The sequence below is a fragment of the Mobula birostris genome, chromosome 3, assembly GCF_030028105.1.
Source record: "Mobula birostris isolate sMobBir1 chromosome 3, sMobBir1.hap1, whole genome shotgun sequence".
Classification (NCBI taxonomy): Eukaryota; Metazoa; Chordata; class Chondrichthyes; order Myliobatiformes; family Myliobatidae; genus Mobula; species Mobula birostris.
In genome coordinates this window covers 66787406-66804050 of record NC_092372.1, presented here as the reverse complement: position 1 = coordinate 66804050, position 16645 = coordinate 66787406, and the positions used below count along the sequence as shown (strand labels likewise).

The 16645-nt window shown below is 41.4% G+C and overlaps 1 protein-coding gene across 6 annotated transcripts in view; it reads right to left on the bottom strand.

The window, feature by feature from the left end:
• atp8a1 (ATPase phospholipid transporting 8A1) overlaps positions 1-16645 on the bottom strand; it is a 363676-nt gene that overhangs the window by 257688 nt on the left and 89343 nt on the right. For 5 of the 6 annotated variants that reach the window (XM_072252785.1, XM_072252787.1, XM_072252786.1 and 2 more), the window contains exon 4: positions 12644-12742. In XM_072252785.1, the coding sequence (XP_072108886.1) occupies positions 12644-12742 (99 nt within the window). Of the gene's footprint in view, positions 1-12643; positions 12743-16645 lie in introns of those variants that run through there. The other variant, XM_072252789.1, reaches the window with a different exon arrangement.

The window sequence follows — 16645 nt, the reverse complement described above, 5'->3', positions numbered from 1 at the left end:
CAGCATCACATCCCTTATATTCTAGACCTCTTGAAATGAAAGCTAACATTGCATTTGCCTTGCTCACTACCAACTCAACCTACAAATCCTTTGCATCTCAGATTTTTGGATTGTCTCATTTAGAAAATAATCTCCATATTTATTTCTTCTCCCAAAGTGCATGACCATCTTCCAACATTGCATTTCATTTGCCACTTTCCTGCCCACTCTCCTTATCTGCAGCCTTCCTGTTTCCTCAACACTACCTGCCCCTCCACCAACCTTTGTATCATCTGCAAACATGGCAACAAAGCCATCTATTCCAACATCTAAATCATTGATATACAGCATAAAAAAGCAATCCCAACATCAACCCCTGCGGAACACCACTAGTCACTGGCAGCCAACCAGGAAAGGATCCTTTTATACCCACTCATCGCCTCCTACCAGTCAGCCAATGCTCTAACCATGCTAGAATCTTTCCTATAAAATCGTGAGCTCTTAACCTGGTAAACAGCCTCCTGTGTGGCACCTTGTCAAAGGCCTTCTGAAAATCCAAATATACAACATTAACTACATTTCCTTTATCTACCCTACTTACAATCTCTTCAAATAATTCCTACAGGTTCATCAGGCAAGATTTTCCCTTAAGGAAACCACACTGACTTTATCCTATCTTGTCCTGTGTCATTAAGTACTCCATGACCTCATCTTTAACAATTGACTCCAACAACTTCCCAACTACTGAGGTCAGGCTAACTGGTCTATAATTTCCTTTCTGCTGCCTTCCTCCTTTCTTAAAGGGTGGAGTGACATTTGCAATCTTCTAGTCCTCTGGAACCATGTCAGAGTCCAATGATTCTTGAACGATATGACTAATGCCTCCATAATCTCTACTGCTACCTTTTTCAAAACTCTAGGGTGCAGTTTATCTGGTCTGGGTGACTTGTGTACCTTTAGGTCTTTCAGCTTTTTGAGCACCTTCTCCCTTGTAATAGTAACAGCACTCACGTGCCTTCCCTCACACCCTTCCATATCTGGCACGATGCTAGTACCTTCCACGGTGAAGATTCATGCAAGATACTCATTTAGTTCATCACCCAACCCCTTGTCCCCTGTTATTACTTCTCCAGCCTCATTTTCTAGCAATTCCATATCCACTCTCGTCTCATTTTATATGCTTGAAAAAAACTTTTTCTATCCACCTTGATATTGATTGCTAGCTTTCTTTCATATTTCATCTTTTCCCTCCTAATGATTTTTTTTAAGTTGCTTTCTGTAGATTTTTAAAAAGGTTCCCAATACTCTAATCTTCCTGGTTTTTGCTTTATTGTATGCCCTCTCTTTTGTTTTTACATTAACTTTGACTTCCCTTGTCAGCCACAGTTGTATGATTTTGCCATTTAAGTATTTCTTTGTTTTTGGAATACATCTATCCTACACTTTTATCATTTTTCACAGAAATTCATGTCATTTTTGCTCTGCTGTCATCTCTGCCAGCATCTCCTTCCACTTTACCTTGGCCAACTCCTCTCTCATACCACTGTAATTTCCTTTAATCCACTGAAATACTGCTAAGTCAGACTTTACTTTCTCCCTACGAATTTCAAGAATTCAATCATATTGTGAACACTGTCTCCTGAGGGTTCCTTTACATTAAGCTTCCTAATCATGTCCAGTTCATTGCATAGGACCCAATCCAGCATAGCTGATTCCCTAGTAGGCTCAACGACTAACTGCTCTAAAAAGTCATCTCATAGGCATTCAACAAATTCACTTTTGAGATCCATTACCAACCTGATTTTCCCAATCTCCCACGAATATCATAATATTGCCCTTATGACAGCCTTTTCTATTTCCCATCGCATTCTGTAGTCCACATCCCAATTATTGTTTGGAGGCCTGTATATACTTGCCATGAGGGTCCTTTTACCCTTGCGGTTTCTTAAATCAACCCACAAGGATTCAACATCTTCCTATCCTATGTTACATCTTTCTAATGATTTGATGCCACTTTTGTTTTTAACCAGATGAGACATCCCCCACCCCCTACCAACCTTCCTATTCCTGCAATACAATGTGTAACCTTGGAAATTCAGCTCTCAATTACAACCATCCTACAGCCATGATTCAGTGATGTCCACAGCATCATACCTGACAACCTGTAAAAGTGCAGCAAGATCAACCACATTTTTTCTCATACTCTGTGTATTGAGATATAACACTGAGTACTGGCAGTCAAGGCAGTCTTGAGGAGGACTTCACAGAATGCATTTGTGATGGCTTTCTTGAACAGCATGTTACTGAATGTGCTATCTTAGATCTGGTCCCGTGCAATGAGACAGGTAAAATTACTGATCTTGTAGTTAGGGATCCTCGTGGAAAGTGTGATCAGAGTATGATTGAGTTTCTCATACAAATGAAGGGTGTAATAGATTGATCTAAAACCAGGGTATTATGCCTAAACAATGGAGACTACAATGGGAAGAGGGAGGATTTGACTAGAGTAGACTGGGAGCACAGGCTATATGGTGGGACAGTTGAGGAACAGTGGAAGACTTTCAAAAAGATTTAACAAAAGTATATTCCAGTTAAAAGCAAGGACAGCAAGGGTGGAGAGACCTAGGCTTGGACAACTAAGGAAATAAAAGAAGGCATCAAACTAAAAGCTCATGTATACAAACTTGTCAAGAGTAGTGGGAAACTGGAAGATTGGGAAAACTTTAAAAGGCAACAAAGAACCACTAAACGAGCAATAAAGAAGGGAAAGCTAGATTATGAAAATAAACTAGCACAAAATATAAAAATAGATAGTAAAAATTTTTATAATTATATAAAGTGGAAAATGGTGGCTAAAGTGAACGTAGGTCCCTTGGAGGATGGCGGGGGGGGGGGGGGGGATCTGAGATTGGGTAATGAGGAAATGGCCGAAGCTTTGAATGACTATTTTGTGTCGGACTTCACAGTGGAGGACACATCTAACACGCCAAGACAGATGTTCTGGATACGATGGGAGGTGAGGACCTCGATACAATAGCTATCACTAAAGAGGTAGTGCTGAGCAAACTTGGGGCCTGAAGATAGATAAGTCACCTGTTCCTCATGGAATTCATCCCAGGGTACCGAAAGAAATGGTGGAAGTTATAGTAGAGGCTTTGGTGATAATTTACCACAATTCTCTGGACAGGTCCTAGCGGACTGGAAGACAGCAATTGACATGCCATGGTTTTACAGAGGATGTAGGTAAAAGGCAGGTAACTATAGGCCAGTTAGCTTAACATCTGTAGTTGGGAAACTGCTTGAAGCTATCAGTAAAGAAGAAATAGTGAGGCATCTGGAAAGAAATGGATCCATCAGACAGACACAGCATGGTTTCAGCAAAGGCAGGTCCTGTTTGAAAAACTTCCTGGAGTTCTTTGAGGTTATAATGAGCACAGTGGATAGAGGGGAGCAGATGGATATTTACTTGGATTTCCAGAGGCATTCAATAAAGGTGTCACATAAAACAGCGGTCCCCAACCACCGGGCCGCAGACCGGTACGGGACTGCAAAGCATGTGCTACCGGGCCGTGAGGAAACAATATGATTTGGCGATATGAGTCAGCTGCACCTTTCCTCATTCCCTGTCATGCACTGTTGAATTTGAACGCACGCGAGGTCATTACGCACGTGTCATCCACGTCAGCTTGGGAAGATGATCAACTCGTCGAGCTTGCAAATGACGGCGGGCTGAAAAGTATGTTTGACATAACACCTCTGCCGGCCTTCTGGATCAAAGTCAAGGCTAAATATCCTGAGATAGTCACGAAAGCACTGAAAACATTGTTTCCATTTCCAACATTATATCTCTGCGAAGCGGGCTTCTCTGCAATGAATGCAACGAAAACTAAATTGCGGAATAGACTGGACATAAGGAACCCCCTTCAAGTATCGCTGTCTCCCATCACCCCTCGATGGGACCGTCTTGTTGCAGGGAAACAAGCCCAGAGTTCCCAGTGATTCAGCGATATTGGTGTGTTGCAATGATTTTATATGTTCATACGGGGAAAATATGTGCTGTGTGTTTAATATTCAAACGTTACTTAAAATGTTATGATGCTATTGACTTATAAGTGACTTATAATTGACTTACCACTATATTCATGCAAGGAAAATATGTGCTGTGTTTAATATTAAATTCGTTAGATAAACCCTTTTAGAAACAAAATTGAGTGTATTAGCCAATTATAAGTGACTTATAGTTGACTTATCACCTATATTCTGGTCGTGATTAACACCCCCAACTAGGGTTGCCAACTGTCCTGTATTAGCCGGGACATCCCATATATTGGGATAAATTGGTTTCTCCCATACGGGACTGCCCTTGTCCCGTATTTCCCCTGCTAAGGTACAGCGTTCCTATGAAACCTTTCATGCTGAAATGGTATAAAGCGAAGAAGCAACTACCATTAATTTACATGGGAAAAATTTTTGAGCGTTCCCAGACCCAAAAAATAACCTACCAAATCATACCAAATAACACATAAAACCTAAAATAACACTAACATATAGTAAAAGCAGGAAAGATATGATAAATACACAGCCTATATAAAGTAGAAATAATATGTACAGTGTAGTTTCACTGAACAGAATCGTCAAAAACGATTTGTAGAAAAAAAAAATCGGCATGTACACATCACGCATGCGCACACAGGCGCCCGCGCAAGGCTTCATGGTCATGGTAGTCTTTCTCGGGGTAAACACAACGTATTTGACTGCTACTCTTGTCCGTTGGCAACCCTACCGCCCCCCCCCCCCCCACCCCGTTGGCCAGTCCGCAAGAATATTGTCAATAATAAACCAGTCCGTGGTGCAAAAATGGTTGGGGACCCCTGACATAAAAGACTTATCCATAAGATAAGGATGCACAGAGTTGGGGGTGATGTATTAGCATGGATAGACGATTGGTTAACTAATAGAAAGCAGAAAGCTGGGATACACGGGTATTACTCTGGTTGGCAATCAGCAGTGAGCGGTCTGCTGCAGGGGTCGGTGCTGGCCCGCAACTGTTCACGATATACATTAACGATCTGCAAGAGGGGACTGAGTGTAGTGTATACAAGTTTGCTGAAGACACTAAATTGAGTGGAAAAGAAAATTGTGTATAAGTTATGGAGAGTCTGTAGAGAGATATAGATAGGTTAAGTGAGTGGGCAAAGGTCTAGCAGATGGAGTACAATGTTGGTAAATGTGAGGTCATCCACTTTGGAAGGAAAAATGAAACAGCAGATTATTATTTGAATGGTAAAAAATTGCAGCTTGCTGCTGTGCAGAGGAATTTGGAAATGCTTGTGCATGAATCACAAAAGGTTGGTTTGCAGGTGCGGCAGGCTAGCAAAAAGGCAAATAGAATGTTCACCTTCATTGCCAGAGGGATTGAATTTAAGAGCAGGAAAGTTATGCTGCAACTGCACAGGGTACTGGTTAGGCTGCACCTGGAGCACTGCAAACAGATCTGGTCTCCTTACTTGAGGAAGGATATACTGGCTTTGGAGGTGGTGCAGAGGAGGCTCACTAGGTTGATTCCAGAGAGGAGAGGGTAGACTATGACGAGAGATTGAGTCGCCTGGGACTGTACTCACTAGAATTCAGAAGAATGAGAGGAGATCTTACAAAAACATATAAAATAATGAAAGAGATAGATAAGATAGAGGCAAGAAAGTTGTTTCCACTGGTAGGTGAGACTAGAACGTGGGGACATAGCCTCGAGATTCAGGGGAGTAGATTTAGGATGGAGATCATGAAGAACTGCTTCTCCCAGAGAATGGTGAATCTGTGGAATTCTGTGCCCAATGAAACAGTGTAGGTTACCTCAATAAATATATTTAAGACAAGGTTGGATATATTTTTGCGTAGTAGGGGAATTGAGTGTTATGGGGAAAAGGCAGGTCTGTGGAGACGAGTCCATGGCCAGTTCAACCACGATCTTATTGAATGGCGGGGCAGGCTCGACAGGCCAGATGGCCTACTCCTGCTCCTATTTCTTGTGTTCTTATGTACTGTATTTGTTACTCTTTTTGATTCTGCATTCTTTAATGCATTGATACTCACCCTGCGGGCTACAATTTTGTCTTACTTTCGGCCTGCCCTTCCTGCACGTTATCGTTGTTTTTTTACCATCCATTCTATCCTGAGTTCCTTCACTCTGGTTCCCAACCTCATGCCAAATTAGTTTAAACCCTCCCCAACAGCTCTAAAAACCTGCCTGCGAGAATTTTGGTCCTCCTCGGATCCATCTGCAAACCTTTCCTTTTGTACAGGTCATACCTCCCCGGGAAGAGATCCAAATGATCCAAAAACCTGAAGCATGTCCCCTGCACCAACTTCTTAGCCACACATTTATCTGCCAAATCATCCTGGTTCTACCCTCACCAGCACATGGCACAGGTAGCAATCCAGAAATTACTACCCTAGAGGTCCTGCTTCTCAGCTTTCTGCCGAGCTTTCTAAATTCTTTCCTTACCACATCATTGGTACCAATATGTACCAAGATATTTGGCTGCTCTCCTCTCCCTTATTCTCCAAAATGCTGTGGATGTGATTCAAGGCATCACTGACCCTGGCATCTGGGAAGCAACATTCCATCTGGGTGTCCCATTCATGTCCACAGAATCTCCTTCCTGTTCCTCTGACTATTAAGTCTCCTATCACTACCGCTCCCCTCTTCTCCCCCTTTTCCTTCTGCACCATGGACCCACGTTTAGTGCCAGTACCTTGATCTCCATGGAATTACCCTGGGAGGTGATCCCCCACGACAGTATCCAAAACAGTATACTCTGGTCCCAGCAACATCCTTGCTAATCTTTTTGGCACTCTTTCCAGTTTAACCACATCGTTCCATAACCTGGTTACCAAAATTCTACACAACCTCAACAATGGAAAAAAAAAGAGAGATTTTCTAAGCAAGACCATATGCAGCAAAATAATAATAAACTTCAGAACTGACATTGAAAAAATATTTGAAATAGATGAGCTCTGGCCATCATGCTTATGCTGTTCAAATTCTTCAAGTGAACATTCAAATGCCTTTCTATATGATAAAGATTTCTGCCTCCACATAACAGTGAGTGTTGAACTGTTGCTTCATTCTGGTTGAATGCCCCCCTCACCCCCACATCTCCATTCTTGTCCTCAGTTTTTGACTCCTCTACTAAAGGTAGTAAGCTCCTTTGTACTTATCTAGAGCCCTCAATTTCATACACTTCCATTAAAGGGAACACTTGGCCTCCAGTTTTCCCTCCAAAAAACACTCAACAGCTGGTGAAAACCTTGTAGATTGTCACCGCACCCTTGCTGGTGCAATCACAGAATAGTTCAGCCCTTGTTATGCCAATCATGATGTCAATTCATACTAATAGTCCCCCTCCTGTGTATCACACATATCTTTGCATTCCACTCTTATGTCTGTCAATCTCCGCTAAAGTACCTACTTGCATATTACCCCTAGTGACCCATCCCCTTGCTCACCTTCCTCACAGCTCCCCCAACCTCAAAAGCATGTCCTCTGGTGTTTTATATTTCTAACCTGGGGGGAAGATTCTGACTGGCTATCCAAGTTATACCTCTCATAATTTAAAAAACCTCTATCAGGTCTTCCCTGAGCTGCTGACACTCTCAGGAGAGCAACTGCAGTTTGTTCAACTTTTCCTTGTAGCTTATACGCTCTAATCCAGGCAGCATCCTAGTGAACTCCTTCTAACCGTCCACATCCTTCCTGCGATAGGACAACCAAAACAGCAAGTGAAGTCGGACTGAAGTTTTATATAGTTGCCGCATGACTTCCTTACTCACACCCAACAGCTCTACCAATGAAGACAAGCATGCCTTACACTTCCCTTACCATCCTATCATCTTGCAAATAGACTTTCAATGAACTATAAGATCAGACCTGAAGAACACTCAGTACCTCAATGCCATTAAGGACCTATCATTTACTGTATGTTTTCTGCTTTCATTTGACCTGCCAAAATTCAACACCTCACATTCACCCAGATGTGCCATTTCTCTGCCCATATCAGTAACTGATCTATACCACACTACAGTTCTCGATAGTCCTTTACACTGTCCAGAATCTCTATCAATCTTAGTACCATGTGTAAATTTCCTAATCCACCCCCTATCACTTTCATCTATGTTACTGGTATATAATCACCAGCATTGATTCTTTTGGAACATAACTACTCAAGGACCTCCAGCTAGAGTAACAAACAGCTTTCTCTCCCTAATCTGTCTTCTATAGACAGCTAGTTCCAAATCCAAACTTGCAATTCATCTTTGTCTTCTGAACCAGCCATGAGAGACTTCATTAAATGCCTTACTAAAGTCCATGTAGGTAAAGTCCATTGTCTTACCCTCTTCAAAAAAAAACTCAATCAAGTTTCTAAGACATGAATCCTGCCCTGCACAAAATTCCTAAGCATACTGCGTCTTTCCAACTTCACATAAATCCTATCTCAGTATCTTCTCCAATAGCTTCAAAATTAATTAATAACTGCTATGACACTCACTGCCCTATAACTACCTTGATTATCCCTACTTCCTTCCTTAAACAAAGGCACAACTTTAGCTACTGTTCAGTCATCTAGGACCTCACTTGTTGCTAGTGAGGACACAAAAATCTTTGTTAAAACTCGAGAACTCTCTTCACTTGCTTGTTTCAATATTCTGAGACATATGCAATCAAGTCCTGGGGACTTCACTAGTTTAATGCTTTTCAGAGTATATGGCACATTAGCATGCCCCACTCTGAATTCTGAATCCCCCCAATCCTCTTTGGAAAATACCAAAATAAAGAATTCGACTAGTAAGTCAGTATCTTACTCTGACTCCAAACACAAATTTTCCTTCTTTATCCTTGAAGGAACCTACTCTCACTTAGTTACCCACTTTTTCTTAATTATATATCTTTCCTATAATGTGGTGACCTGAACTATGCTCTATATGCAAGCTGTGGTGTAACATGTTGAATACTGTTCTAGCATGACTATTCCTGCTCTCATTCAGTTCCTAGTCAATAAAGGAATGCCTTTGACCATCTTATTGAGCGGTTTTGCTACATGAAGTATCTGATACACAAAGTCAATTTACGTATTTATTTATTTATTAACATACAGCACATTTATTGACATTCCAGCCAAGCTGCCCAGCAATCCCCCGACTTAATCCTAGCCAAATCGCTGGACAATTTACAATGGCCAATTAACCTACCAACTGTGGGAAGAAACCCATGCATTCACGGGGAGAAAATAAAAACTCCTTACAGACAGTGGCAGGAACTGAACCCGGGTCGCTGGTGCTGAAAAGCTTTGTGCTAACCACTTCGCTATTGTATCGCCCCCATTTCTTCCTCCAGTCCGCTCAATATCCTTCATTGTACATTTCCTACCTTTGGGTTAAAGTCTATGTAATTCCTCTGTACAAATGATGAAACCATCTTTGCCTTCGCATCATCTACATCCTCCTCCTCCTCACGTACAACCACAACCAATTTGCAAACTTCTCCCGATACTGAAGTGAAAATGGTTATATTGCACAAAGATTGGGTCCAAATACTGTTATACACTGGTAATAGCCCTCCTGTCATTAAAAAGGCTGATAATCATTGCCTTTTGCTTTCTACCACAATTTCAGATCCAACTTGCCTCTCTCCAGTGCATCCCATGGATGCCCATGTTTTTCTTTAAAGCTTTGCAGCTTACCATAAGGTACCAGGACTTTAATCCAAGTAGTCTCATCAGACATGACCTTCATCAGGCATTTTAGCATTTTCTCAAAAAAATTCAGTAATGAATTAGATACAAATGCCCTTTAATAAATTCATGCCGACCTGTCCCTGTTATTAAGTACTTAAATAAATAAAGATCAAGACTTTCCTTATAACTGATTCTATTAATATGCCTACCAAACAATGGATGAACTGGACTGTATTTGTTTTGGTTAAAAGGCAAGGAATATAACATGATATGCCAGTTGTCCTCCAATCATTTCGGAATAACTCCTATAGCCAAAGAATTTTAGAAAATGATGGTCAGAGTCGCACAATATCCTCCTCTGCATTTTGAACAGCCTGGAATATAGTCCTTCTAGACCTTGCAATTAATTTTTGAAGATATCAAAATCCTTAATAGTTTATTCTTGCTCTGTTCAATATTTTGCAATCTACAGCATCCTCCCTTTTACACTAAAAAAATCACAGAGAATCTTGCCATATCCTTTTTCCATAAACAAGTAACTTTTTAAGCCCCAATTAACCAATTTTTTCTTTAGTTATCCTCTTGGTTTTTTTTAAATGTTTGTAAAAGCATCTTTGAATTCTGTTTGACTTTACTTGGCAGTATTTTTCACCATCCTTTTCATTAATTTCCCTTCTATATTTCCTTACAAGTTTACTAGTAACAATAAATGGTTATAAGCTCCATTTTTGCCTTTTTTAAGTCTAAATACACTTTGCTGTCAGATAACCCCTGATCTGGTGGTCACACTCGTTTTCTTTGTGGAAATTTGTTCATTGCTGATGCAGAGCTATTTTGAAAACTGCAAGATATTGACTTTTGTTGACATGCCTTGTGGGCTTCAATCATCAGATTCAGTTCCTTTGCTAGAAATGCTCAACTGACACACAGAAAGACCACAAAATATTATGCAAGGAAATAAAACTGACCATTTTTGCTCTTACAGCAAGAGGTACCCCATTAAAGATTATTATTAGTATCATACACTTTTAAAATAACTGCATCAAATTGAATCTTCCAATCTCCTAAGTGAACGCGGATGATCAGCCATGATCACACTGAATGGCGGTGCTGGCTCGAAGGGCCGAATGGCCTACTCCTGCACCTATTGTCTATTGCTCAGTTTTTTTATTTTTATTTTCTGACAGGAAAACAGCTTCAGGATCCATGACAGTTATTCATTTATTTCAAAAAGTAAATCTTGAAAGAGATTGCTAAAGCTTGGATGTCTCTACATGAAGTGGAAGAATAGTCAATGACTGGCCAATTTATTTTTGATGTGTTGACAAAGTGGGGTGATCAAATCACAAACAAGAGAAAATCTGCAGGTGTTGTAAATCCGAGAATCACACACAAAAAGCGATTTTCTCTTGTTTGTGATTATCCTCTCCACATCAACTCTATCAAGGCCTTTCCCCATTCGATCTTTTCAATAAAGTCATCCCTCATTCTTCTGAATTCCAGTAAATACAGCCCCAGAACTATCTAATGCTCTTCACATGACAAGTCAATCAATCATGGAATCATCTTCGTAAACCTCCTTTGAACCCTCTCCAGTTTCAGCACATCCTTTCTAAGATAAGGGGCCCAAAACTTTTTTCCATAGATGCTGCCTGGCCTGCTAAGTTCCTCCAGCATTTTGTGTGTGTTGCTCACAAAGTGGGGTGGACCAGATTCCAAATTCATCCTAATTGTGGGGCATTCCAACTATTTAGTAACACTAGCTCAGGTGACATTCAAATATCTCAAACTTATCTAGACAAAGCAAATTAATGTCTTCTGCTTGCACTGCCTGTTCATCCAGTGTGACGTAACTTTCCCCATATAATCTGTTTCGTGGTAACCACATTTGGAACTAATGGCCGAGAAATGAGCAGTGCTCAACCAGACACCACTATAGCAGTTCAATGATTAATTTGGTAAAATTACATTGTGCTATTTTAAAAGGCTGCTGGATTTAAAAGAATGCACAATACAAGGGCTAGAAAAGCAAGCAATTGCTGCAGAATGCATCCACAAATCATTTAAGTGAAATGATTATTACTGTGAGGGTAGGGATTGTAATGTGCTAACAGAAAACTAATGGAAACTAGCAAGGATAGAACTGGTGGTGGTTCCACATCACTGAGGGAGTTAACAAAATCATGCAGCAAAGACAATTCTCAATGTTTTTTTTTAGAACAAACAATTTGTAAAACACTTAAATTCATGCTAACTCTAGTGATTTTCTTTGATTCATTTGATGAAATGTGGAAGAATTCATGTGAATGAATGCCAATAATTTTGCAGATGTTTCTGCCACAAAATCTTAGCCAGCATTTTTCCTAGCAGTTTCAATTTCAGTGGCTATGTCCATTTTCTTTATAACTTCATGGTAGAGCAAATGAGAAAAAAGATTCAAATATTTTTCCACTACAAACAGCAAAATATCTCCACTTTCAATTCAACACAATTAGTGCTTGAAAGCATACTCCTTCACATTTAGTATTTTCTGCTGCAAGCCACTGCAGCTTTGATTCAACAGCTGCTAAGATGATGAAAAGGTTATTGCCCCGTTGCTAACCACTCGTATTTATAAATTGATGGAGATATTAAAATGAAGACATTAGAATGAATAAGTCTGAGACATCTGATTGGTGACCAATTCGTCTATCTCATTCTAAAGACATTGTAGTCATCAGGTCTGTTTCCAGCAATGTGTTCTGCAGATACGTGATGAGGATCTATTTCCTCAGCACCTTTTTGAAAAATGTAGCATTTTAATTGTTCTCCAGACATTAATACTTAAAACACTTCAAATATTACCTTGCTTTAAATAAACACCTTCTTACCCCAAATTTCAAACACACAGAAAAACAGTTGCTTTTATAACATTAAAATGGGTGATCACTTACAATGTCTTCTATTATTTCTTTGACTGCAGCCACGAGAAGAATGAATAACAGTGGGACCAAGGTTGTATAACGACCAGTCGGGGAAACATCAGGGATTTGCTGAACAAAAAAATAAAAAAAAAGATACAAGTATATAGATTACCTTTCCACAGAGCATCCTAATTACCTTTCATACTTACACAAGGTATCACAGTGATGAACACTTAGCCTAACTTACATTCAAGAGTTTAATTCATGAAAGTTGGCAGCAGATCAAATGTAGTGGCGGTGAGAACAGACAGTGCTAAGTTATGTAGCTATTATAAATGTGAATATTAAGTCTGCATTTTTAGATGGTGTTATTGAGATTTACATAAGAAAATGGACCTTTGGAGATACTTAGAGGTAATGTGGAAAGAGCAAAAAGGATATTACAGATACCATTCCCTCTTTCCTGCTCCAACTCAGATGGTTAGGGATATTAGAAAAGGGTAGTATAGCAAGCTGTGAGAGAGGCTCCATACAGATCACTAAGGCTGAGGGGTTACGGACCGCAGCATATAATTAATGACCTTGAATGGTGCCATATAAACATTCAGCCCTTTGTCCCTCTGATCACTTCCCTGCCTCTTGTCAGTTTTGCCGCTATGCCCTCTCCAGCTTGGATCCACCTGTCCATCAACCCTTCCTGACTTTGATCCATCTGTTGCCTATCAGCTTCCACCTCATCCCTCCCTCTCACTTCCTTATACCAGCCATCTCTCCTTCATACTCTGAGTCGAGTCTGCTCCGCCAGTTCATCATGGCTGTATCCAATTTTCCTCTCAGCCCCAATCTCATGTCATCTCCTCGCATCCCTTCATGCCTTGACCAATCAAGAATCTACAACCCCTGCATTAATTATCCGTAAAGACCTGACCTCCACAGCTGCCTGTGGCAACAAATTCCACAGATTCACCTCTCTAACTAAAGAAATTCCTTATCATCTCCGTTCTAAAAGGACACTCTTCTGTTCTGAGACCGTGTTCTCGGGTCTTAGACTCTCCAAGCATAAGAAACATCTTCTCCACAACCTTGCTATCAAGGCTTTTCGCCATTCGATAGTGTTATGTACCCCGTAACTGGGTTGCCAAACCAGCAGAAATGGATCACTCAGTTGGAGTCTGGATTACTGGAACTAAGAAAGTTTTATTAAAGAAATAAGCCACACAGTACTCTAATAGTAAGGATATAAATGCAACAGGTTAGCAATGAATAAACACACATGTACACAGATCTAGGATAATAGGATCAATCAAGCTCTATCATCGTCTAGGGGTAAATGAGCAGTTTCAAAGTGACGCAAAGTTCAGTTCACAGTAATCACGAGAGAGAGAGAGAGAGAGGGAGGGAGGGGAGAGAGAGGGAGGGAGGGGGAGGGGGGGAGAGGGGGAGGGGGGGAGAGGGGGAGAGGGGGAGAGGGGGAGAGGGGGAGAGGGGGAGAGGGGGAGAGGGGGAGAGGGGGAGAGGGGGAGAGGGGGAGAGGGGGAGAGGGGGAGAGGGGGAGAGGGGGAGAGGGGGAGAGGGGGAGAGGGGGAGAGGGGGAGAGGGGGAGAGGGGGAGAGGGGGAGAGAGGGAGAGAGGGAGAGAGGGAGAGAGGGAGAGAGGGAGAGAGGGAGAGAGAGAGAAAGAGAAAAAAAAAATATGAATATTCACATCGGATTCCAAACAGACCTTCGATATTCCTCACAGTCAGCTTTTGGGCCAGCCCTTTGTAATGTCTTCAGAGGTCACCGACTGTGACCCCTCCGTTTCAGATACGATCGTTCCTCTGCAGTGAACCTGGCACCCAGGCAAGGGCGGACACACACCAGGTTCCCGCCGATCGTACCTTTCTACCCTGTGCGTCTATGGCTTGGTCCCGCGACCAGCCCTCCAAAGACTCCCACCGACTTGTGGGAGGCGCACCGCTTCCAGGGTCTCATTACCTTGTGGTGTCGTGTCTCTTGCCTTAGCGAACCTGTTCCTTTTTATCCCCCTGCTGGGGTATCGCCTGTCCATCACTTCAAACAGTTCAGGGTTCAAAGAGGAGCCGATCTTGACAGCTCTCAGATCGTGTCTCCTTCCATTAAGCTCTCCCGTCCCTTCATTAACATCTCCAAATGCTGCTCCATTGTTTTCCTTATCTCTCCTTCTCCTGAAGACAGGTGGCAGGTCAACTGCTGATCCCACTGGTGCCAGCACAGGACAGTTAGCATCTTAGTCTATGTGTACTTCCGTCACAATAGGTTTCAATAAGTTCACCCCTCATTCTTCTGAATTCTAGTGAATATAGACCTAGAACCATCAAACGCTTTTCATATGACAAGCCATCCAACCCTGAAATCATTTTCGTGAACCTCCTTTGAACCCTCTTCAGTTTCAGAATGTCCTTTGTAAGATAAGGGGCCCAGAAATGCTCACAATATTCCAAGTGAGCCTCACCTGTACTTAATAAAGTCTCAAAATTACACTCCTGCTTTTATACTCTAGTCCTCTTGAAATGAATGCTAATGATCGTACTTGCCTTCCTCGCCACAGACTCAACCTGCAAATTAACCTTTAGGGATCAAAGGAAATCCCTTTGTTTCCAGGATGGGAAGCTGGCTAGCCTGCTGAGTTCAGCGAGCAGCTTGTTTCCTGCTCAAAATAGGTCAAACTCTGCTTCCAGGAATTAATTAATCTCTCACGCGTTGCCTTCAGAGCTAGAAATCTCCTCTGCGGAATAACAAAATCAGAACTGAAAACAGCACTCCAGTTGTGGCTTTACCAATACTCTGTACATTGGCAGCCATTTCTAAACTCCAACTCCCTTGCATTAATTACTTCTGAACTGTTCTACAATAAAGTCAGTCAATAAACTCCTCTGCCAGCCTTTATATAACAACACAATATCTATGAAGCAAGGTTAAATTTTTGGATAGGATGCCAATCAAATCTAATCACCAAGAAACTGATTTCTCTCAAATTTGGTGTTAAACAGTGTACTGGAATGATGCTATATAGTCAAATTGGCAGTCACCAAAACAAAAACCATTGAGACATTTTCATAGTGCTATACTTCTGTCAGCAGTATCAGAACTTGATCTGTGCACTCCTCCTTGTTAAATGATGTTTGCATGTTGACTCATAGGGAGAGAGAAATCAATAACGTTCAGGTCTCTAGGAGCGAACAAGCCAAGCACAGAGCGGACCACGGCTGGTGTGGTCTCAAGCCCTTGCAAACAGCAGCAGCAGCAGCAGCAGCTTTATAGATCAAGAGATTGAAGGATTTTAGATTTGTTCACAGAAGGCAAAATCTGCACAAAGAGTTTTGGGCAACAAACTTTTATCACAGGTTTGAGAATATATGAAAACAGTACATGGTGCACTTTAAGTCACAGACAGTCTTTACTATCAGTGTCATGTACAGTACTCCTTGACGAGATAATAAATAAGTTGAGACACTGTTCCAACATCTGTCAATAAGAGGCTATTTACCCTGTATATATTGATTAAAGCAGTGGTCCCCAACCACTGGGCCATGGACCGGTACCGGGCCGCGAGGAAACGATATGAGTCAGCTCATTCCCTGTCACGCACTGTTGAACTTGAACATAGGGTTGCCAGGACATCCCGTATATTGGGCTAAATTGATCTGTCCCATACGGGACCGCCATTGTCCCGTATTTCCCCCGCTAAGGCGGAGCGTTCCTATGAAACCTTTCGTGCCAAAATGGCATGAAGTGAAGAAGCAATTACCACTAATTTATATGGGAAAAAATTTTTTGAGTGTTCCCAGACCCAAAAAGTAACCTAACAAATCATACCAAATACTTTATACTTTACTTTATACTTTATTGTCATCAAACAATTGATACTAGAATGTACAATCATCACAGCGATATTTGATTCTGCACGCGCGCTCCCTGGATTACAAATCGATAGTAAATATTAAAAATTTAAATTATAAATCATAAATAGAAAAGGGAAAGTAAGGTAGTGCAATAAACCCGAGAGGCAGGT